This window comes from Strigops habroptila, chromosome 3, assembly GCF_004027225.2.
Source record: "Strigops habroptila isolate Jane chromosome 3, bStrHab1.2.pri, whole genome shotgun sequence".
NCBI lineage: Eukaryota > Metazoa > Chordata > Aves > Psittaciformes > Psittacidae > Strigops > Strigops habroptila.
The window spans coordinates 21,486,929-21,511,271 of record NC_044279.2 but is presented as its reverse complement, the minus strand read 5'-3'; the positions used below and the strand labels follow the sequence as shown (position 1 = coordinate 21,511,271).

The window sequence follows — 24,343 nt, the reverse complement described above, 5'->3', positions numbered from 1 at the left end:
TCTCTCTGGAGAAGTCTATAAAGAGATAAGGTATTTAGTCTCCTTAGACCAAAGTGAAGGATATCCATAAAGGGTAATGGAGCACAAATTATTGGGTTTCAGTTTTGGGTTATGCTGGTCTTAGTTCCTACAGCGTATCTGTAAAACTCAGATTTCAGTTTGAGACTTTTAAATTTTGAGAACACAAAACTCCAGCATGTGTGGGTTTTCCTTTTTCTATTTTTCTTTTTATTTTTTATTTTTGCCCCCAAACAAAGAGCCAAATGAAAGGGCTGAGTGAAAGCAGTTCTTCTTTTAAGGTATATCTGGCAATATTAAACACTTCCATTCTTATTTTAATATTCTGTTAGATTTTGCACAGGGTTAGTCAAGGTCTTTTCATATTGCATAAAATTGTGGTCTAAAGGATGGGGTTAACTGGAAACCAAAGGAAAAATAAAATAGTTTAAGCAGTATCAGATTTAAGTGTATTGAAGGTGGAGCTATGTTGAGCAGCTTCAAGATAACCAGGATACTAAGCCTGAGGTAGGCAAGTGGAGGAGACAGAAAGGAAGTCTGGTGGAGTAATAGAACTTTGGAGATCATGTCCTGGAAGTGGAGCAGTTGTCTCTGAGGTCAAGGAGGTGGAGAGGGTGGAATGGAGATGACCATAAAGTGACATAAGCTGGTGAGCTGGAGGTGTGGGAAGATAAAGCATTGGCCAGATACTGGAGTGTAGTAGTGTGATACAGAGTTAATTAGAGATGTAAATACACTGCAATGTTTAGAGTCTTAACCTGATATTTGATATCACCCTAAAGTTTTCAGTAGTGAATTCTATATCCTGTTTCCATATGGACATGATCTTAGTGTTGAAACTTAGCCTTCCCAGCACTGAAATGTGAAGATCCATTTTCAAAAGTAAGCTCTAAAAGCAGTATGTAGTGTTATCCTATGTGCTCCATCCTACTGAGAGCACCGCGCTTGTTAGCTCAACAGACGGATAGAAGTTCCATAGGCAAATGTACAAGAAGTATCTATCTGCTCCATGTGTTACACACAGCTGAAGGCTCAGGGGAATCAAGGTCTGTGTCTGGGAACTGGATAGCGCAACTTTCTATCCCTGACCTAGTGCCTGCCCTTTCTAACAAACAAACAAAAGCATCCCTCAAATAAATGTGGTTTATGATCTGTTTTTAGCTCTAGAAGAAAACGGGGGGGCTGAGGAGGGTTTGGGAAGCACTCAGTATGCTCTTACTTATGACAGCATTGGCTTTCGGCTCCGCAGGACTTGTGCCACACTTTGTTCCTTGCAGCTTTCGAAAGCCACGATCACCCCAGCATCCATAGCACTGGCAGCACACATTATCCTCTTGCAAAATTTTGCACTTGGACACAACCGATCAGCCAGAGATTATAATCTTTTTGAAATGGTGGGATTTGAGACATTGACCCTAAGTACAGAGGTGCTGCTGCCTGATGAGGGAGAGGCCACTTGCACGATGGGAAGGTTGTTTATGGTTTTCCTGTTTCTGCTGGGTCATTGACCTGTGCTGATGGTCTTAACTCCTTGGTGGTCCTCGTCTTTTTGTCGTAAAGAAGTATTTTGATTTGAAAGGCAGAAATTGTGTCATATGAAAGGTGGGAGCGGTTAAGTGCATTCAGATTGTGGTGGGGCAGGATAAGAGCTAAATGTAGTCTAACGGCAGTAATCTCCCTGCTGTCATCTGTGGCTTATGGAGGGGAGAAGGAGTTTACCCTGAAAGGAGCGCAGGGAAGATTGATTCCTCCTCCAGAAAGTGATCCATGGCAGAACCTCTCTGTCAAGCAAGCGGAGAGAAAAGGAACAGGAATATCCGCCTTCTGAGACTGAAGTTAGCTTCTGTTATCATCCCCTTACCCACTTGCTCTGTTTGTGCGCATGATTTCTGTCAGCTTTAAAGAACAACTTCCCTATAACATCTAAGTGCTTTCAACTTCAGGTCAGTTTGCAAGAGCCTCCAGCCGTCAGAAGACCTGTGATAGTGATATGTATTAGTTCCTTTAGTTCAAGCAGTCCATTTTGACTGGCTAGCTAGCCAAACCCATACCATGAAAGACTAGTTCCTCATGGTGCCCTATGCAAAATATTGAAGAAGATCTACAAGCAGGAGCTAAAAGGAAAAAACAAAACCAAACAAAACCAGGAAGCCTCGTGGCAGATGGTACCACCTGTGTCCATCTAAACCTAGCCAAAGCAGTGTGCCATTTGAGTGGAGAAACCTGGAAAATCTGATGACTCAGTCTGAATAGACAGGGAGACAGTGAGTGCAACTTCTGGCTCACGTCCCAAGCGTCTTATGAAAAAGGCTTCCTAATTTATACCACAGAAAATTGAGTACAGTTTGGCAGCATCATTCTCTGGCACAGCTGATTACCAACTACAGACTAAAATGCCTGGTGTACCCATGTGAGAACTGACACATAAGTAGTCTGATGACTCTGCCAGTTCCTGCATTATGGTTGAACCAGTTTTCACAATAAATAAATTTCTGATGTTATTAGCAGGGGACATACCTTTATTACTGGGAGTGTAACTGGCTGGACACAACAGTCAGGGCTGACAGCATTTGATTCTTTTTCTAGGCTCAGCCAAACACTAATTTCCATGCACTTCAGTTGTTGCATTTACAAAGTTGAGATGTGAACCAACTGTGGAAGACGTGCCTAAGTCACTGTTCAGCAACGTTTTCAAAAATATCCTAAAAGAGAGAGAACATGGATGTATAAAGCGAACTTCTCGGTGGGATGAAATCTTGTTTCCTTGCGGACTACCTCCACCTGCTTCCTTCTTGGCTGTTGTTGACAGTATAATGATCTTTTACATCCCTTTGCACTTCCTTTTACTTCTGTTTTCTTTTCCTTTGTATGCTTAAGTTGCACCAGATCTATTTTTCCCTTTCTCAGTAAGACATAAAAAGAAATCTGCCCTTTCCCTTGGTCCTAAAGTCTAAAGTTTTTTCTGTCTGTCTCTTGGGTTGGCTGCTTTACTTACATGCTCCTCCTATGACTTCCCTCAATCCCAACCCAAGCCTGCACTCTCCAGTTAGGCCTTATCATGCAGCTGGGGTATAAATATCTCACCCCAGCTCTTCTCTCATGTCCCTCATCTCATGATTTTGCTGAGTATCCTGTTTCATTCTCCTGTTTCATCCACCCAGTGAGGGTGCAGGTTCCCTCAAACAGCTTTTCCCTGGGAAGGGATGAATGTACATAGTCTTAAAGAATGTGTTACCACAGCAACTGGAAATGGGGAATGTAAACAAGAAATTAAATCCCATTGGTCATTAATAAAATAAACTTTGTTTAGGTCTGGGCAGCCTCAAGGAACACAAAGGAAAAATAAAAGCCCTGCTGATATTTGTGTCTTACCTCCCTGGGGAGCCAGTGTTGTGCAAGTCTCAATGTCAGGTTTGGCTGAGATGAGATGGCTTTGGAGAAGAGGTGGTGGATTTGCCAGGTGTTTGGGTTTCCCTCCCCTGGGAACTGCCATGTGGTGATGTCTTAGTGTGTGTAGCAGTGTTCACTGCAAACTGTTCGAGTGGGCATAACATGCATTGCTAAAAACTATCTGGGAAATGACTGTGTGAAAGAAACAGGCCAGTGCATTCAGCATGCACTATGTCTACTGACTGGAATATTTTTTCAAGGACAGTTGTCATCTTCACATCTTTGCAATCTACATGAACCCTTTTTTTATCACTTTTTGGCATATACAGTGATGTTAAGGAGTATCAGATGGTATTTTATCCTTCCCTAGAGGGACAGACACTGTTTCCATTCTATTCTTAAATGTTTGATAGTGGGAGGTGCTGAGTACTGCCATTGATAATAGTGTGATCAAGCTCTAGCTAGAAGAGTGCCAAATCATACAATACCCCATCTGTAATGCCAGGCATTCTCTCTCGTAATATATCAGTTGAGCTCTTAGTTCTTCACTAATTAGTTGTACATCTGTGAGCAACTGGCCATCTGATTTATTATCTGAGCAGCTATCAAAATACGGAACATTGCCCAATTTAGCCTCAGGATTGAAAGTTATGATGTGCTAAAGTTGTGTTTAAAATGTAATAAAATGGACTATATATAAACAAATTACAAGTTTATGGGACACTACAGATGATCTTCAATCAATATTTTAAAGTTCATAAAATTAAGGTGATTGAGCATAGCTTAATGCATATGAATATCTTTTTAATTGCTGCCTTCTTTTATTTAGTAAGAAGATTAAACACTGTCCTGGAAAATAACTTGACTGTAGTGAAGAAGACTTAGTGGAAAAGTGAATGTAAGTATTTTGCCGCATGTGTCAATTATTTATGTTTGCAAACCCTTGACATTGGTGATATTATAAATTATGATAAATTGGCAGCCTACTTTACCAAAAAGACCACTTTTATTATGGCAAGAATGCTGGGTCTGATCATGGTGCATATGTGTGTGAGGTATAAAATGTCTATTATGTGGTTTTCAGTATGGGTCTGGAGGCTATATATACTTAAATGCTTTTAACGGGGCCACGTGCTGTTAGTTATTTGCATGCTTATGAACTGCTTGCAGGAAAAATGTCAACATGAAGTTGCCATTAATTGCCCTTAAAAGGAAAAAAACCCACCACTACCCCCGTATAAATACTCATGGGGATCCTTAAATTCTGTAATGTGAACACATTCTCCATTTCTAGAGGAATTTAGTCTAACTTCAAATAATGCAGCCAGTTTATAGTATTTTTCTGTATATTCGCCCCAAAGATGTGAGTTTATAGTAGGAGAAGATTGCACTGTGGATTGGCAATTCAATTTAGAGTGAAATACAATGGCTGCAAGTTCCAGACTAAGTGCATCATTTCTCGCTTGAGGTCACTTTTTCAAACCTGGAGTCAATAGTTCTCTAACAATAAGAGCTTTGGTTCATTTTCTAGACCCTTTTGAAACTATTACTTCACTGGTGAATACACCATTATTTTTTTTAAAGTAACTGCTTTCCCTACCTGTATTTCATAATAATGTGAACTCCCTAGCTGTCTGCATGAACATGTTTATATGTAGGCACATATTTGTGTGTGAAGCAAAGCCATATCTCTACAAGTGATACGCCAGAAGGCTTTGAGTGGTTCTGGTGTGCAGGGTAGCAACAGTCACGAACTTCTAGCTGCCACGGATTTGTTCCAGTATTTTTTCATATTACAGTTTTCCCACAATCTCACCTTCCATTTCCCAGAGCCTGCCTCATGAGTTTGGAAGCAGCCAACTAAGCCTTTCCAAATGCTGGATAAAATACAGAATTCATGACTTAGATGTCAAATAGGACAGAGATCCTGTCTTAAATATCTAACAAGCTGGGACAGTTTTAATTTTAGCCTCTGGACTTTTATAAACTTGTCTCCTAAAATTACTAACTGACCAATAGTACTGAAACAGTGAGATACTGCAGGAGCATTGTGAAATGCTGTCTGGTTTATATAGAGTTGCCTAGTGATACAGGGTTGCTTGAAACGAAGATCCTCAGATCTGATGACATTGAACCTAAGCTAAAGGTTTAGAGGAAAGGCTATGCATTGACTCTCCATGTTACTGGTATCTGGCCCAGTTTGAAACCTAGATAGGCTTGTAAGATACAAAATGAAACCCTGAAAACCTTCTGGTGTGTATGGAACAAAACAAAACAAAGTTTGAAGGCATTTACTGGCACCAGTCACTTTAGTTGATTCAGGGTCCTAAAAGTACATCTCATTTGATCTTGTTCAGGCCAGTGGCACTTCTTGAACAGTTACACATGGGTGTGATGAGTTTGTACATGTAAAAGTTTTTCTTGAGTTACTTGCACATTATTTTCACCAACCTGATCTTCAGCTGTTTCTCCTGGGAATCTTGGGAAGAAGCACTGTTGTCTTTAGTTCCTTTTTTTTTTAATTTCGTAAAATAAACAGAGTATTTAGGATTTTTTTTGGTAGATTTTTAAGTACTTGTTTAGCAGGAGAGTGCCGTTTGAGTATCGATTGAATTGTAAAAGATATCTGCCCAGTTAAAATGTAATTTCCTATACGTATGTATGTGAAAACAAATAAAAGACATGAGGTAGAGTTGTGTTTCAGGGAGCAGTGGACTGTTGACAGTGTGAATATTAGCTGGTCATGAAACTGGCAGGAGAATGAATACATCCCTGTGGAGAGATGGATACTAGCACTTTGTCCCTGATGTAAAAATAAATATGAACTCCAGTAGATGTTACTTTCCTGATAATTTTGTGCATGTTTAGACTAGGCTCTTAAATGGAAACCTTCTTTTTGATCTGGCTCTTGCAGCTGTCTGACATTAGGCTATGTAGTCTATGAAGATGCTGTTTAGACTTCTGGGGATTATAAAGTAGTTGCTGAAAACCAGAGCCCATCCCAAAAATGTCCACCTTAGTTTCATAATCCAGCCTGGTATCATAAAATTGTTATTTATAAGAACTTGGCTCCTATATCGTAAATTCTATAAATAATTCTTAACAGCCTTTGGATATGATTCTATGATAGCATGGTAAATAAGACATAGAGTCACACTCTGAGTGAGAGAAAAATAAATATTGAAGAGTTGCTAATTCATTAAGTAATGCCTATGCTGTGCCTGAAATGAGGCAAGGGAGACAGGGAAAAAGACTCCCATCATAGAGACTACTGTGAAAGATTTGCATCAGAAACTTTAATTCTAGTATTTTCTATGTACGACAGTCAATCGGATTGGAGTCCCTAGAATTACCTCTAAGACTCATCTTTAGATTCATAGGACTCAAGTCACCAAAACACTAGGTAACATTTATTCAGCATCTTCTGCGTGTCTTGGGCAGGCGAGAACAAGACGTGGTGCAAAACGTTCTTATGGAATTTGTGCTGTCATCACCACAAGACCCTGAAGGGCATTCAGCAGGACTGCACAGGGGATGCATCTGTCTTCATGCGTGCGCCTTCTGGCATCTCTTCCAGTACCTGTGTCCCATCTTTTTTTCTTGCCCTTCGGCTCTGTCTCCCCTGTGCTGCCTGGCTGACAGCAAGAAAAATACTGCAGCTCCAGGAGAAATGATATCTCTAGACTACCAGCACGAGTAACCTGTGACACCAGGTCAGGCTGTAACAATCAGCAGTGGCAACCACAGGAAAGCCCTGCATAATGATCTCTTAAGGGTGTGCAAGAGCAGCTTATTTGGAGACTTATGCTGCTGTTTTCCCATATGCTATCAAATACAGTCTTTTATTTCCCTCTAATCTGGCTTTATATTCACTGGGCCATATAAAGGCCAAATGTCATGCCTTTGTTGCTAGACCTTTGAGGCAAGCACGCTCATGGTCAAAGTCCTGCCGAGCATGGAATGGCTGGGAGAAAGCTGGCTCCACAGGCCAGTCTTGGCTCTACATCTTTCTTTGGCAATAGCCAACATATGTGACACATCTAACAAAAGCATTGCTTAGCTTTGGGCGTATTTCATATCACTGGAATAGAGTTTTGCCTGTATGTTGGCACCTTTCCCTCTATGGAGAAATGAGGCCACGCTTTACCAGTAGATACAGTACCTGAATATCTGCAATGTGTTATGAACTTTTCACACTCCGCTTTGAGACCTGCCTTGTAAAAAGTACTAGTAGGTTAGTTATAAAAAGATGGTTTATTGAGGGGGTGTCCTTTCTCCTTTCATTCAGTAACATTTGACCTAAGTCTACAGGTCTGGCTACAAGACCCGCAGGAGAGAAGATTCTTGCAACAAAATTCAGAGTTATCCATTGAAAAACATATGTGCATGTCAGTCTGTCTTTCTCATGTTTCTCTGAAATAATCTCCTGGGGAATACATAGAAAAACAAACAGTAGATTCTTTACCATTTTAGGAGAAGGATGGATTCAACTTCAAAATACTAGCTATTTTAAATGCAAAATGATCCTTCTCTAATTAATACTTGGCAAAGCATTTTAAATATTAGCTAATCCTCATGACACACCTGTCAGGTAAGTAAAAATTATATCCATTTATAGCCCAGGAACCTGAAATACTATCTAACATCAGCATTTTCTCATATACTACCTAGTAAATTCACTGAAATAACTAGTCTAATTCTCAGAGGTTCTGCATATTCTTAGTTGTCCTAAATTATACTTGGAGCTCAAGAGTATTTACACTTTTGAAACCGAGTGCAAGTATTTTGGTACAGAGATGCTAAACCCAAGGCATCCACACTTAAGGCTTTTCCCAAACTTTGGCATCCCTAAAAAGTCTAGAGCTGGAACTTGCGTGCTGTCGATTCCCAAGCTGGATTTGGGGTCCTGCACTGCCCAGCTCCCAGAGCTTAAAACAAAGGGTTGTTTCTCAGAGGAGCTGCAAGAGGTATGAGGTATAGAAGGGCTTGGGAGGGTCAGTCTTTAGAGATTTTTTTTGCAGGAAGGTGTGTGTAGAAGGAGTGTATAGAGAGAAGGGAGGGTGCTTGAAGAGGGAAGAAAAATTGTGTGTGATGGCAGTTTATTTTTCTACCTCCTACTATTGTTTCCGTTAAAGATGCAGGTTACCTTGTTATTTCTGTCATGGCTCTTTCTCCTTTTGTTAAAGCATCAGCAGAGTGGTATAATTGGGCTGGAGGACAAATTTTTTGCTGCTCTGTTGAGCAACAACTGAAAGGAGAGGGGATTTTGTACAAGTGCCGTCTCCCCTTCAGTATGCAGTGCAACTTGTTTCCAAGTGGTGTTTTAGTTGAAGCAGTGGTAGTGTTCAAGTGCCTTGCTTTGTCTGTGCAAACAGTTTTTGTAACCTGTTTGCTCCATTTGGTGTGGCAATGCCCAGCCCTGAATACAGCACAGGACTTAAGGATGGCGTCACTCTGTCCCAGTTTGTTCTCCTTTCTGCAGGAGCAGGTGGGAACAGACAAAACCCCAGCCAAAGGCTGTCGATGGGTTGGCACTTAAAGGAGGGAAAAGCCTAGGCTACAGAAAGGGGTCTCAAAGATTGAACAGCCTGGAGCAGGCGTGTAGGGCTGAATTAGGAGCTGGAATTGTTCAGCTTTCAAATTCAGAGGACTTGTTTGCTGTCTTGGCCCTGCTCAAAGTGAATAAGCGCTACTGCTAATCACAAAGCCCAAAACAGAGGAGTGAAGGATTCAAACCAGAAAATGATGACTCACCCTCCCCTCTCCCCCTGTCCCCAGTTCCAGTCCCCACTAAACCACTTTACCTCACCAAAGCCCTGGTGGCTTTTCACTTATAAATAATCATGTGTTTGAAATGTTAAAATGTGTGGGCAGGGATTAAAAGGATATGTGATGCTCCAGCATTAAAACAGTGCAGACCTCTGCAAGGGAATTGTGAAGGAAAATTAAAACATAGTTATTTTTGGCAAGGGCTGCTGTATCCTGGGGAGATCAAGAGAAAGCAAAAAGCAGTTTACCCAAGCCTAGTGGAGCAGAATAGGAAAGCTGGGTGCAGTAAAATAGGGCTTCATATCAGTTCTTTGTTCTGTTAGAGCCAGATTTGAGGTTTTGGGGTTATCTCAATTTTGGGGGGATGCATGAAGGAGATGCACTAAGAAATTCCTGTTGAAGCTATCAATCTAACCCATCCACCTTTTCCTCCTGTAAAGGCTGGTGAATACAACTGTTTGGTTATCGCCCACATTGTAACAGGTTTCTTCCTTCTCCTAATCCATGGTGGGACTGAGAGGCAGATGGACCCCCATAACACTCTCAACTCGGTATGTCAGCCCACAGCATTTTACAGAATAAGCAGGTTGCAATGCCCATTTGGGGTATTATTCTGTATTCTCACAGAACTTAGAATATTGGCACCGAGTTTCTTGTTGTGTCTGGCAAAGAAAATTGAGAATTGTCCCTGCTTAGAAAAAGACGTGCATTACAGACTTAGAGAGAACTGTTGTAAATCACTCTTCAGCATCAACCCTAGCATTGATTTTAGAGTTTGAATATAATTTTTAGTGTCATTCTCGGATGCTACATTAGCTTTGTCTCTATAAACCTTTGATTCCTGGCCAAAGTGAGCCCTTTCATGAGACTGCCAATGCTGGAGTCAGGGAAATCAGCCTCCTTGTCCCCTTCTTTTAGGTGAGTGAACAGTGCCAGTGTGAACAGGCACAGATAAGGGCATTGTTCTGCCTCTTTTCTTGCTCAGGATCTTGCTGCTATGTGCTGTTGGCAACTATGCCTGCAGCAACTGTGCAATTACTAATAAATGTACAATTTTAGGAGGCCCCCATTCATTTCAGGTCTAATTAATTTTTGACACACACTCCAACCCTACAGCCTGGCTGAAGGGGTGTTATGGGTCTCTATAGCTAGCAGTTTGAGGACTTCTGCTCCATTTCTGCCTTGCATCCTGTTGCTTTAGTATAGCAGTGATGTTGGTTAAGCAGTTGTCTTTGGTGAACAGGTATGTTGCTTTGCTAAATGGAAATGGTTTGCGTTAGCATGCTGATTTGTATGGAATACACCACCTCCACTGTTCTTAACTTTTGCTGTTACTTTTGTTCTAGCAAATGTGAAAAACTGCCCTGTGCTCCCAGGGTGTTACTTTTTTAATGCTGTTTACGTGAACCTGTTTATAAGCCTGGCTTGTGTTCTTGTTTTGTTTTTCTCCCTGCTTTAATACATTTAAGTGTATTAGCTGAGAAATATCTCTATAATAATCTTTAGCTCAATTAATCTTACATTTAATTAAAGGATTTAACAAGGATAAAAGTAAGAATTAAGTACTTGTCTGCTTAATATTTTTTTAGGGCTAAATTCAAGGCAAGCCTCAACCTTAGTTGGTTGAGTTATTGCAGTACATGCAAAAGACATTCTATTTAAAAATAGCTGTTCCTTTGGACAACTAGACAATATTCTAGTGTCCTGTTACTGCAGCACTCAATTTGATCAAGCACAATGTCATGAAGTAATGTCAAGACGTAAACATATCTAGTTTTAGGTAGGAAATTTCTCATTGGCAGTCAGTAAGCCAATGACTTCGTAAACAGAAGTCTTTCAGGGATACACAAAATACAGTCTTGTTTATCCTTACTGGTTTTCCTTAAAATTGCATCAGTTTAATTTGTGACTGGTTAAATGAATCGTATTACATTACAGTTCCTGAGAACTTCTGAGTTTGCGAAACATCACAGCTCTTGTGTTTATACACAGCTAGGATTTTCTTTAAAATGTGTCTGGAAATTTCCAGACAACCGAAGGGACCTGCCACGGTTTTCTTCAAAGCTAGATCTATGTTTTCAAAAAACATGGGGTTTAGAGCTTGTGCTTTTGTTCTTTTTGTTGTTGTTGTTTTGAACCTGGAGAAAGAGTGATGGTGTTGGTTGCACTGAGGAGGCAGAAGGTGGGCATTGCTCTGAGAGCTCTGTCTGGTTATTTTTCATACATAAACAGAGCTGTGTTTATTTCTAAAAAACACAGCATTTTTTTCCTCTCCTGTGGAAATGATGACTTCATAAATTGCCTGTTACAGGCAATGTTGTGGGGATTTGTACTTTGACACCCTCTTCTTACCTTCCTTTTTTGAGGTGTTTTCTGCTGAGAACCACTTGCTGCATGTCAGAGAAGTCCCAAGGACACTGCAGGGGATACCAGGGGACTCTTGCTAGGAACAGAAGGCTGGGTCACAGTTTTGACTTTGGCATCCTCTGAATCGGTTTCACATCCAAAAGTCTCCACCATAGGCTACTGGCCATTTGGCTCCTAAGGGTACTCAGAGAGGGGGAAAAAAAGGTCACAGTACTGTTTCCATTGTAGCGAGCAGAAACTTATTGTACAGCTGATGTCAGAGGTGGTGGAGCAGCTTCCCAAAGTCCTTCAGCACTTCTTACAGCCAGCATCTTTAGAAAGCATGAGCTATATCCTTCTGTACAGGAGAAAATGGCGAGTTTGGTCTCAGCTCTGCAGTGGCATTGACTGCCAGTGTTCATCAGAGGTATCCAGAAATGGAGTGACTGTAGAAAGGTCTGCTTGGCTGCAAAGCCAAGGAGATCCTGTTAAATGGTCAGGGTGGTGCTAGGAAGGGAAGATGTGTGTGGTGAGTAACTCAGGCATCAGCTGATCCATTGCATTCCCAGGTTTTTCATACCCTTGGGTGAACTCAAATCAGGCTGTCCATCCATATGTGAATTCTTTGGTTGATTGACTTGAAAGATATATTGGATAGCATTTTTTATAGGGGTCCAAGCTGCAGGATATGGATTTTATCTGTTGTATAAATATTTGTGGTGCTGCCCTGGGTTTGCTTTGCAGGATGTGTATGCTTCCTTATTGAGCTGCGCCACATGGGAATGTTCTACCTGTTTGCATGATTACAGATGTTGCCTAAAGGAGCTCTATGCAAAGAAGTTATCTCTCCTAAGGGAGGTTTGTGTGAGCAAAGCATTTGCAGCTGGGGGCATGCTGTGCTGAGAGAAACTGTTTTTTGAAAATATGTCTTTGAAGTATATATAGGACCAGGAGGAAAAGAACAAGTAAATAATGTAGATGGGGAATGGAAATTAAAAATAATAAAGAAAGGAAGATGTTCCAAATACATCTCTTTTGCAATACTTGAGCAAAATTAAATATGCTAACATTAGTGTAAGCAAATGTGGTACCCTGAAAATAGTCGTTGTATAGAAACGCTGGTGTTTATTCTCATGAAAGAGGAATGAGTAGAGATAACATCCTCTCGCAGCAAGCCTGTCTGTCTGTTGTCTTTGACAAGGTGAGAGGCAGCATTTCTTTTTTCCAGTTCTAGGAAACCTACAACTGGAACTACAGCTACAGGAAGGTGTTTTACCTAAATTGTGTCAGGACATGTTTATACAGTCATTTTATTGGGTACCAGTCCATGCTGTTGCTGAACAAGATGGGTTGGTTCTCCCATCTCCTCTAGCTGCTTGATTCTGCCATTTCCATGGGTGGCATAAGTATAGGTGCAGCCAAATCTCAAGCCTAAGCAAGAGCTGAAAACTAACCTGGCCAGGAGCTGAAAAGTGGATAGTTCCTGCTGGAACAGCTCCATGAGTGTCTTCTCACCACCTCTTGCATGCCAGTACCAGCTCAAAGCAAGGACTTTCCTTTCAGAGCAAGGGACTACTGCACTTTCTCTCTAGTGATGAACTAGATATCAACTTTTTTGCCCAGATGTTAGGCAACATATAACATTTGCCCAAGATCTTTCTTTTAAATTAATAGCAGGACAACCTGTGGAGAGGGGGGCAAGATGCTTGCTCTCAGATTGAGTAGGTAAAACTGAAACTCTGACCTTGTAGGACAATAGAGGATGAAGAAAGTCTCCCAAGTGGGGTATTAGGCTTGCTGTGGTCTTCCTCATGTGTCTGTTAAGCAGCTGGCAAGAGCCTTCGCTGTGACTCCTATTGCTGAATAACCGGGGAGAGGAAAGGGAAAGGGTGGGGGGGAGGGGGCACATTTGATGTTTTATGATGTTTTTGAGGCAAGCATTTCTGCAGGGATGCTTCTTGTCTTGTTCTGCCAACTCCTTTACTGAAGTTGAACTACATTTATTGTCTTCAGCATTCATCTAATACATCTAACATTCTTGAGCAAGGTAAATATCTGACATCCTCTGTGTAGTTAATTCATCCCCATGCTTTAAAGATTTGTGGTGTCCTTGTAAAATATTGTCATACAAGTAGTGGGAGGGAGAGTGCATGCTGTTACAGTAAGGAAAATAGAGCTTTTTAAGTAAATTCCCTAAGCAGATGCACATTACAGCGCACAACTATGTTTTCTGGTGTGGTTGGAATTGTACTACGGTCTCAATTTTCCATTCACTGGCCTTGGAAAAGGCGTAAGCATCAGAGAGAGAGAAATCAGTACAAATTGATCTCATAAGTGCGCATTTTGTGAAAATTCTTGTCTGACAGTGTGTGAGTGATCTTGATAAGTTAGATTACAAAATTATTTTATTCACGACAAGTTTGCTTTCATTATAGGTGAAATATGCAAAATAATATCTAAATAAATACTAAGTTAAACTGTTAAATGCTGGTTCCACGAGTAATCAGACATTTTATGGCTTGTGCTTTGCTTTGAAGGCTGTCTGTCAGGCTTCATCTTTATTCGTGGTAAATAAAACCTCTTCCCTGAAGGGATCAAGGTATGAACACATAAGAACCATAATATTATGCCTACCGCAATCAGTGATTTTGTAGGGATCTCATTAAAGTTCAAATTCTTTCCCTGCAATTGAGCAGAAATACCAGTATATGCTGGAAATAAATCAGTCACTGTTAAAGGGGATCAAGAAAGATTAAAATACAGGGAGGCTGCTCAAGGCAGGTGTCAGCATCTTTTGGGAGAGAAAGCACTAAAGATGAAATGATAAATAGCAAAGACTTTACTTGGGTCTCTCCCTTAGCTCTTCCTCCAGCCAGCAGTTGTTCATCCTGTGCTAGTTTGAAAACTAGGGAGGAGACAGCCTGGGGAAGCACAGAGAATTCACTCAATGAGTGGATAGCAAAGAAAGACTAACTGAAGGATCCAGGTGAGGAGAGGCGCATGTATTGAGTAATCTCCTGTGCATCATGCAAATGGATACTCAGGCAATATACTCCATGCGACACTGTCAATGTCCATTGTCAACAGGACTGTGAGAACATGAATATGCTGAAGAAACCAAACCTCTGTGAACTTCCTGTCAGCAAATGACCCTCCATGGTGATGAGTGTCAGGCACTAGTCCAAATACAGCAAGTAAAGTGCTGCCTGCGGTCATAAGCGACAGACTATACACCAAATTTTGTGGGCAGGGACAGAGCAAGACTCTGAAGTGATTAGTGCTGTACCAACCCAGAAAGGTTTGATGGAAGTTAAAGCAGATCTGACTGAAAACTTCTGCTCATCTGGGAGGAAGCAGCTTTCCATAACATGATGAAGTTTTTATGTGAGGGCCTAATGGATGATGGCATGAAGAGGACTAACAAACTCTGTTTTTTTTTTTTAAGCTCAGGTGGGAACATTGAGAATATAATTTATTTTGGGAAAAGAAACTACCATATGCAAGTAGCTGAGCATCAAGCTGTGTGGAGTGAAGTGAGTTCAGAGCTTTTAGGCGCAAAAGGGCCTGGCATTGTCTGATAATTAGCTCTGACTGAAACATGCTGCCTAATGGCAAAACATTGATTGACTCTCATTTAGTATTATTTCTGGACTGTGGTGTATCTGACATGCCCCAGATTTTCAATTTTGGTGTCTCTTCTTGCTAGTTTATTTCTGTGTGGCCATGATAACACAGCACTTTTGTAGGGCAGGAATGAAAGCACCATACAACTGGTTTATCAACTATACATCAAGATCGTACACCACTTGACAGAGTGTTGTTTTCACGTTCACACAAGTGTAATTCCCTTTTGTTGAGAATGCAGTAAGAGTATAACTGCCATAAGGATGAACAGATGATGTAAAGTATTTGGTGAAAATTTAAATTGCTTAAATAGTTAAAAATTGTTGTATTAACTGTTTTCATGTAATAATGAAATGTAATGGTCTAAAAAGTAAATGTCAGATTCTGGATCTCTAGTGATCTGTTGCTGCTCTACAGTGTTATATTATTAAAGGCATCTCTATCATTTTATCTGCTTATTTATCCCTTGTCCTCTGTCCTTACTGCACAAATCTGGATTTTCGCAGTACAGAGGCTGAGGATTTACCCTCTGCCAAATAGTGATGCGTGAGCTGAGTCAGGGTTAGAAATTCTTGGGTTTATTCCATAGAGCATCCGGGTTTAGAGTTGGGACTATGAAGACTGTGCTTCTTTCCTACAGACGACTCAGTTCTAAAAATAACTATTTTCTGAAAGCTTCCATATAAAAGTGTGTATGTATGCTTATTACATACAATTTCCCTGTTGCTTTTGCTTGGGTGTCATTTCTTTGTCCCACTTTGGTTCCCTCTGAGTTTTGAGCTGAGCTCTCAGGGGATGAGCGTGCTGGAGATTACCATGGCAACACTCCAAAAAATGCACACTGCAGGCACCAGGCTTCGCTGCCCTTATCCCTGAGAGAGCTCTGATGATCTGTGGACTTGCAGACTTAGTTGGGAGCTGCGAGGGGAACGGAGTCAGTGGCTGAGAGCTGGGGAAACCATGCCTATTAAAAACGTTTCCTATGTAAATTGAGGGATTCTGGATATTTTTTGCTGATGTACAGCACTAGCATCCAACATTTTCATAGCTTACTGCTGAGATTTCCCTTAGTAAACTGTAAGCCGTCTTTTTTTATTCCACAAAATTTTAATACTAGTCTCTATGTCTTAGCTCTCCCCATTTTCACTCAAGACTACTGTGAGAGCCATGGTAAAAGCTTAAAGGTGCTTGATGATAAAACATGTCATAAAGATTATTATGCAGATTTTAAGAGGTGAGTGCTCATATCCCTGCTGTTCCCAAATCCTTTTTTCAGGAGAAAAAAAAACCATTCAAATGAGCTATTTTGTAGATGAATATTTCACAGCAACGGTTGGGAGAGAATGGGTTCTCTGCAGCAGCAGGAAGTAATGGAAACTGGATAAATGTGTATCGCCTTCTCAGACAAGAATTAGGGACTCTAGGTTGTGTTCTGACAGGGAAAGTATGACTTTGGAGTCTTGTTTTACGTTATTGAAGTGAGTATGGCATATCCTGGTACGTGGGGAGGGGGTGGTGTTCGTAGGTTTTCTGGCCCACTAGCCATAAGGCTAGACCACCAGAAAGACATGGGCTCATAATGCTCAGAGCAGTGACTAGTTCAAGCGTGATCAGCAGCCTTGAATAAGGTGCCTCCGCTTCCAGTTAGTGCTAAGTCCATGAGAGCAAAATCTGTGAACAAGCAGGATGCAGAGCAGGAATTCTCAAAATAGTTGGCAAGGAATTCTTAGGAGAAAAATGTGTTCGAAACCTTCCTTTCTAGGGGTTTTCCCAGTCCTATTTGTGGATGCATAGACGTCAGCACCCATGTTAAACTGAGAGGAGCTCAGATTCCCACTCTGAAAATGGGAATTCATCATTACATTCATCACTGGGTAAAATGCCCAAGCTGGTCCTGTGCCAGGAGCCCAGATCACCTGGGCAACTCCGTGCCCTAAAAGTCAGATTTCCCTCAATCTGTTCCTATAAATGTAGAAGTGTTTCTTGTAAGCAGTGGATCAGGGAGCCCTGCTTCAGGCAAGGGCATCTGGTAGCAAAGCATCAGAGAGATGGGTGCAGGTGCGCTCAACAGCCTGAATTGAGATTTCCCAGCAAAGCTACTGTACAAACACTGTCCTCCACTCCCTCCAGCCAAGGGTGTGCATTTCTTCTTGAATATAGGAGATCTCTGCATCTAAGTGCAGAGATCCCCACTGCTGTGTTTAAGTGCTTGAAATCTGGATTGAGTTTCTACTGGAGGTGAGTATAATAATGTTTAGTCTGAGGTTCCCAGACAGACTTGAGCATGAGAAAAAGAGAACGACCGCTGAGTGTTGACAGGCAAAGGTAGTTCAACTTCTGTAGAATCCAGAATTTTGGGAATTTTGGGGGAAAAAGTAGAAAACTAATGGTATACATAGCCAGAAGTTATCAGAACGGCATTCTGTTATGACAAACCTTAGGAATTCTACTTCCGTTTTTTGTCATTATAGGGCTAAGAATGGTTTATTTCAACATGTAACTGTTAGCATGGAATAAATTGTCCCATTTCCCTGTAAGGCAAATTAATTAAATAAACTCACACATGCCTTTTTAAAAGAAGCAGTAAAATTATTAGTGATGCCACGTATTTTAACCTGTTCATAGAGAGCAGAACTTCAGCAGATCAAGAGGTGTTGAAACATTCCTGTAAATGCTGGCCAAGGAGTCCAGCACTTTTTAAGACTAACTGAAGAGAAATAAAGTTCATGGATTATTTCAATTTCCTGTTTGCATATTTAAAGTTCATATTTTAAAAATAGGACTGAAAAAGCATATTTGTGCATTTTGCAGGAATTTAGTTTCCAAGATTTGATTGAGATAAGACGTTTCAAATACTTACTGGTGGCGATGTGGTTCTAAGCAACCCCTGAACTCCAAATGTAGTTGGCAGGGATGCTGTAAGTCAAAAAAATGTTGTACCTAAGCCCTATTTTTTAACTGTAACTCTAGGAGAAAAGTATGGAGGTTATGTAGGTCACCTCTCTGACAGAATGCATAATGTAAACAGGATAAAATGATTTGGAGCTCATGGAATCTGAGCATGAACAAAGTTTGAAGAAGTGCTGACTTCTTACTACAACTTTTAGCATCAACATTAATCAAATCCAGTGTATTTATCTTCCTCTGCCATTTATACTAAAATTAGATTGTTTAACTTTTTGAGCAAGCTAATGGAACAGTTATTTACTGCTTACCTCTACTAGGCAGAAAAAAAATAGTAGAGAATCAACTTGTTCCTTTCACCTCTAAAACACAATTATTAGAATAATGGTAAGACTATTGATGCTTTGTAGAAAAGTTTCTCCTAGATGAGAAAGTGAGACGTTTAGCTCAAAGGGCCTTCTGATTCCTTTCCTGTGCTGAGATGTATAGCTCTCTTGAGGGATGCGGTACTTGATTCTGCCAGTTCCTGAGGGCTCTGCAGAGAAAAGAGAGCAAAAATATCTTCAGAAGTTTTCCCAGAAAACCTGGTTTTGGTGCTGACCAGGATTAATACCCTGTGTTGTTTGTTATAAGTCCATTTGTTCCTAAAAATGTAAATGTCTTATCCTTGAGGTTCTTGCCTAACTCATTATTTGAATGTCTTGACTTTGATGTGGAAAAGCAATTTCTGTCATGTATAAAAGTTATTGGAAAAATACATTTTGCAGCTCATTTAGTGAAAGAATTCTTCAATTCAGCCCCTTTTCCCTACCTCAGCCCTGTTGTTTCTAATGATGCATTCACCTAGCAAATCCAGGCCTTGAAGAGAATAATGCAGTAGGTAACACTTTTAATCAGTATAGGAAATATGAAACAGCAGGGAATGAATTTCCAACTGTGCAAACAAGGAAAAAAAAGGAAAAATGTGAAAGCTGTTTTTTTCATTTCTTTCTCCTCAGATTGGTCATACCTATGGGGCTTTTATGGTGCCACAGTTGCATACTTATCAAAAATTGTTTCCTAATTCTGCTCCATTTCTGCACTGAAGTAGTATAAAATGTTGAGCTCCATGTAGCCAGTCAATTTTCAAGATCCCATGTGGACAACAGAAACCAGTGTGCTGTTAGTAATCTGTTAAAAGGATAATTTTCCTCTTGTATCGGTGTTTAATTGGACGGAATCTCAAATCTTAATAGTACCTACATCGCTTAAATACCATTCTCATTAAGGTATGACAATGGACAGGAAAGGGCTGCTTGTTCGAACAGGAAGCTTCTCTGTAATTACTCCAAACCATACTTGAAGGGGGAGAAGTTTACCAAAATTATTTGAAAAATCAGAACTGGATGCCTTCTTGTGGCAGCTGTTTGTTCATACTGGGGTGTCGTAAGGTAACGTGTAAACTGAACGTGTGCTTGGGGAAGGCTCACACCAAGGGGCATTTCAACAGGGGCAAGGGACGTGGTAGTTGCTGGTCAGTCATGAGCAAGCTGGGTTAGACTGCACAGCTCGGCGCTGGGCTGTGTTTGTCTGTGCTCCGAATCCCACTGGGGCCTCTGGGTCTTATCGCAATATGGAAATAGTGGTTGTCTGAAGCTGCGTAGCCCAGGGCCAGAGCAAAGGCCAGAACCTGGCTGAAGCCAGGGCTGCACGACAGGCATGGGGTGCTTGCAGCAGCTTCCATCTTTTCTTTGTCTTGCTTCTCTGTCCTCAGCATGAGATAGAAAAATTTAAAATCTTATATATTTGTGTTCAGTGTATAAGGAGGAAGGTTGTTAGAAGGGTCAGGGAGAGTTGAACTCTTGGAGGCAACTGGCAGACTGGAAACACAGGGTCAGTGAGTGGTTTTTTGAACGGCTAGGAATGGGAATGACAAGTGGCTTGAGGCTATTGGAAATAAGGAAGCATCATTCAAAATGCAGCCCACCTGGAGTCCTGTGTCCAGCCCTGAGGTCCCCATTATAAAAGGATATGGATCTGTTAGAGAAGGTCCAGAGGAGAGCCACAAAAGTGGTCAGAGGACTGGAACACTTCTCCTAAGACGAAAGACTGAGAGTCGAGGATGTTCAGCCTGGAGAAGGCGCTGGGGAGACCTTACTGTGGCCTTTCAGTGTATAAAGGGGGGTTATAAAAAAGATGGAGAAAGACTTTTAGTAGGGCCTGTAGCGACAGGACAAGGGGCAATGGTTAAAGAGGTTAGGTTTAGACTGTACAAATGAAGAAATTCTTTTTCTGTTAGAGTGGTGAGACACTGGAACAGGTTGCCCAGAAAAGTGGATGCCCCATCTTTGGAAGCGTCCTAGATCAGATTGGATGGGGTTTTGAGCAACCTGGTCTAGTGAATGACCTGGACTAGATTAGGTGATCTTTGAAGGTTCCTTCTAACCCAAACCATTCTACGATTCTCTAAAGCTTGTGTCCTGTCCAAATAAAGAAAAATGGAAGAGAATTTTAACTCCGGCAGGTTGAATATAAAAGTTTCAATGCAATTAGGCAGGCTAAAAACGCTTTTGAAGAATGACTTACCAGAGTAGGCTAAACTAATACTCAGACCTATGATACTATGACCTCCTTTAGACATGACAGGAACAAAAAGCTCAGTGTAGGGCCGACTGGTGGCTGGGATTTGAAAGGACGCTCGGAGAGGATGAGGCCCGTACAAATATTTCATTCATTCTTGCTGCATCCTGTTCCCTCTGGAAGAGGTCAGCGATTTTTCGCAGTGAAGTTCTTTGGGTGGGTGGGATGGGGGAGTACTGGCACAGGCTCTCTTGAGAACCTTAGCGGGAAATGACCATGTGATAAATTTCATGTTTATATAGAAAAAAGATGAGTTTAAATACACAAAAAGGAAATGTCTTTGATTATCCAGAATAGAGTTAAGACCTTTTTCTTCTCTCTGCTGCCACTGGGCTCTTGCATCAAGGCTTCTTCATGCAGGAATGTAGTTTTTTTAGTAATTGTCATGGAGCTATCAGGAAGTGACTTATTTCTAAGTTATCATTCACTATTATTTTATTATTTACCATCCTTTTTCTTCCTTCTCTGTCTTCCATTAAAAAAAAAAAAAAAAAAAAAGCCCTTGGCAAATAAGTCAGGGATAGTGAAAAACAATTTAAATCCTTCCATAAGAAATGGGATTTGGCATTCCCTAGAATGAAAGGAAAAAAGATGATGTGACAGTAGCAGCACAGTCTTAATTCCATATTTACCTATTCTACAGTAAATAGGGTCCAGTTAAGATGTAGGTGATTAGGGCTACAAAGGAGTGTGTTAGAAAGCCATTTACTTCCAAACATCTTTTTGAAAGAAGCAGTCTTCCCCAAGACCTCACAACTGTCACCCACTCTGGTATGAAGGGAGCACCATACACTTGGATGCTTCATCGCTGGGTGCAGTACAGCGCAAAGCTCTTGAAAGCTTCCAGTCATTAAACTTTGCTAAACAGCATGAAGCTTTTTCCAAAGAATAGTACTCCTGCTTCAGTGAGCTGGCCACCATCCAGCCCTAATAATTACCTTCTGCCTTATCTAAATTGCTCTGTTTATTTAGTTGGACAAGGTCATATGTCAAAAGATGGTGGGTAGGGTTGGTGATGGTAGGACAATAGGTACTCTGTCACCCAACTAATTCAGGGCTGGGCGAAGCAATTCCTATGAGCAGATCATAGTGATTTTCTGCAAATCGCTCTGAAGCTTGCAAAGGACTTCATAAATAGCAGTTCCAGTAAGTTTAAACAAAGTGTTATTAATAAAAGTGCTGATCCCTGTCAGGCTACCTAGACAACTGTGGGACTTGTATATGAGTATTGTTATAGTACTCCAGAACACATAAACGAGAGAGGCCTGGCTTGTGCTGGAAATGAAGCAGTTTCTCCATAATTATCTACCACAGGTTTATGGCCATCCCATACTGATGCAGTGCTGGAGGGGATGAAAACCACTGATTCTTCCAGACAAAGGCTGGCTCTTCTTAGTAGATTTTTTTATTTCCCTGTCACACTGCTGCTTAAAGGCTAATACAAACCTTAATAAAACTTTATGTTTATCATCATTACAATACCCAGTGCACTTCCTCAAGCTCTGCTAACTGTGCTTGCTCTGTGGGAAGGACCAGCGATGTGGCTCTTGGGTTGAGACCTTAGTGTTTCATGTCCCTGGTACGGTGAAATCGGCTGTTTAACACAAAGTATGGGAGACTGCTTTGTCAGCAGTTCTTAGACTTCCTAGACTGGAAGGATATGAGAAAGACATTACAAGCTGAGGAACTTTTTCAGATAAGCAAACAGTGGTCCTGCAGAGCAGAGCTATTTTTGAGGGGGGAGATGTTTGTTTAATCACCTAATGGAGCTGATGTGTTTTTTCCAAATGTACTCAGATCAAGCAGTGACCTCTGAAATCAGTGGTGTAGATGTCTTGTGGTGTTGTCTTTTGTGTCTGGAGGCAGGAATCCATCCCCTTCCCTCGCTCTTCCTGTGGCGGTGAGCAGGCTTTACATACTGGTGACAATGAGCAAGGTGACCTTGCTTTGCTCTTTAAATTATAACCTCCTCAGTTCGAACTGCCTCTCTTGCTGAAGGCATAGTGCAGTGGGTGCAGAGACAGTTTAAATCCACTGCCAGAAAGTAAGAGAGACTTCATCAATGCCTGGAGTATTTGAATCCCATCAGGGTTACTCTCTTTAGCATCAGGGATCAATTATTTCAATGAAATAACAAAGGTATCCAACACAAGCTATTCTTATCGCCATTCCACATTGTAGGCAGTTTCCCTATAGCTGTGTCTTCTGGGTGGTTGTACTGGGCGGGGAGAGACATCCTAGAGTCCCAGAGGTTGGCCAGATTCTCAAGAGAGTTAAAAAGTAAGAAGTTACTTCATCTCACTATGTTCTTGTTCCATTCTTTTCTGCAAATCTTTGTGCACTGTTAATGCTTTTACTTTTCAAAGGCTTGTCTAAATTCCCAAGTTGGTTTAACGTTACTAAAGGATTATATCAATTTAGCTGAATACTCTTATTTGACATAAGCCTAACTATGTCTAAATAAATATTTATACTCAGACTAAACAAACCTAAATTTTAAGTATTGACTTAAAAGTATTTAAGTGCCTTATTTCAAAATCTCATTTGAAAAGCAAATGAGAGAAATAAGTATAGGCAAAGTCGAAACCTAAACAAGCATGCTCATTTAACTGTGTACTTTTACAACCTGCTAGATATCACACCGTAGGAAAAGCAGTGCAAATCTATTAGTGGTGGGGCTAAAAATGTTTTGTCTTTTTTCTCTAAAGGCAGTTTAATGCTTTCACTAAAATCAGTGGGTGAGATTGTATAAGAATTTCCCGGCATTTTGGTGGCAGAGGGTGCTGTCAAATATCAAGTTAGCAGGGAGAATAGGCTGACTGGGCATATACTGGGCAATGTGGACTAATCTGCATGATGGTTTCCCTGCTGCACAACCATGGTTCTTTCTCAATGCATGGAAGCAGTGCTCTTGCTTACCACTTTTTAATGACAATGTATGGTTAGGCCTGAAACCAAGAGGCCATTGTTAAAACCCCTTGTTTTGACTGCATGGAAATCCTGCCCACCATGTTACTGTGAAGCTAATGTGGTGGTGATGGAGACCAGAGTGAGCAGCAGAGTCCTGACTCCATTTTCCTCCCCATGAGGCAGCAGAGCTGGAGACACAGTGGTGGACTTCAGACCTTCCCTTAGTCACTGTGGGCAGGGACCAGCCAAAGGGCAGTGACTGTCCTTCATAGACACTTCGGTTTGAAAACTAAGTGGAGAAACACATTTCTGTCTGAAATGCCTATAAATTTTCTGCCTGAAGATGTTTACCCAACACTTTAAGGAAAGTTTAATACCGTGGTTAATTTTACCAATATACTGGAGCTGTCTGGGTGCTTGTTTTGATTTTTTGAATCTTGCCAAGAGATAAGTTCTCATTTTTTTTAATGTTTTTCACCCATGTGTCACACATCCTTTGCAAAGGGAAAAAGACTGTACTCCAGTGTTGCAGCCTGGAAACTGAAGCATCTTCAACTTGCTCAGCTTCATGATAAAGTAGCCTCCTCGCTCGAGACCCTTGTCCAGTGTGGTTTGATCTTTTGGCACCAACCCTTTTCTGTGCCATCTTTCTTTGAATCAATATTAGGAGTTCACTTGCCAATCATGTTAACTATATCAAATTGCAGTGTACTCAGCCTGAATGAACTCTAGCTTTTTACAGATGCTGATACAGAACTAGTCC

General features: G+C 41.0%; 1 protein-coding gene across 7 annotated transcripts in view; it reads left to right on the top strand.

Moving 5' to 3' along the window:
- Positions 1-24,343, top strand: part of PLXNB2 (plexin B2) — a 258,286-nt gene that overhangs the window by 136,878 nt on the left and 97,065 nt on the right. For all 7 annotated transcript variants that reach the window (XM_030479224.1, XM_030479220.1, XM_030479225.1 and 4 more), the window contains one exon: positions 4,238-4,306. In XM_030479224.1, coding sequence (XP_030335084.1) covers positions 4,305-4,306 — 2 coding nt within the window. In that variant the 5' untranslated portion in view covers positions 4,238-4,304. The remainder of the gene's footprint in view (positions 1-4,237; positions 4,307-24,343) is intronic.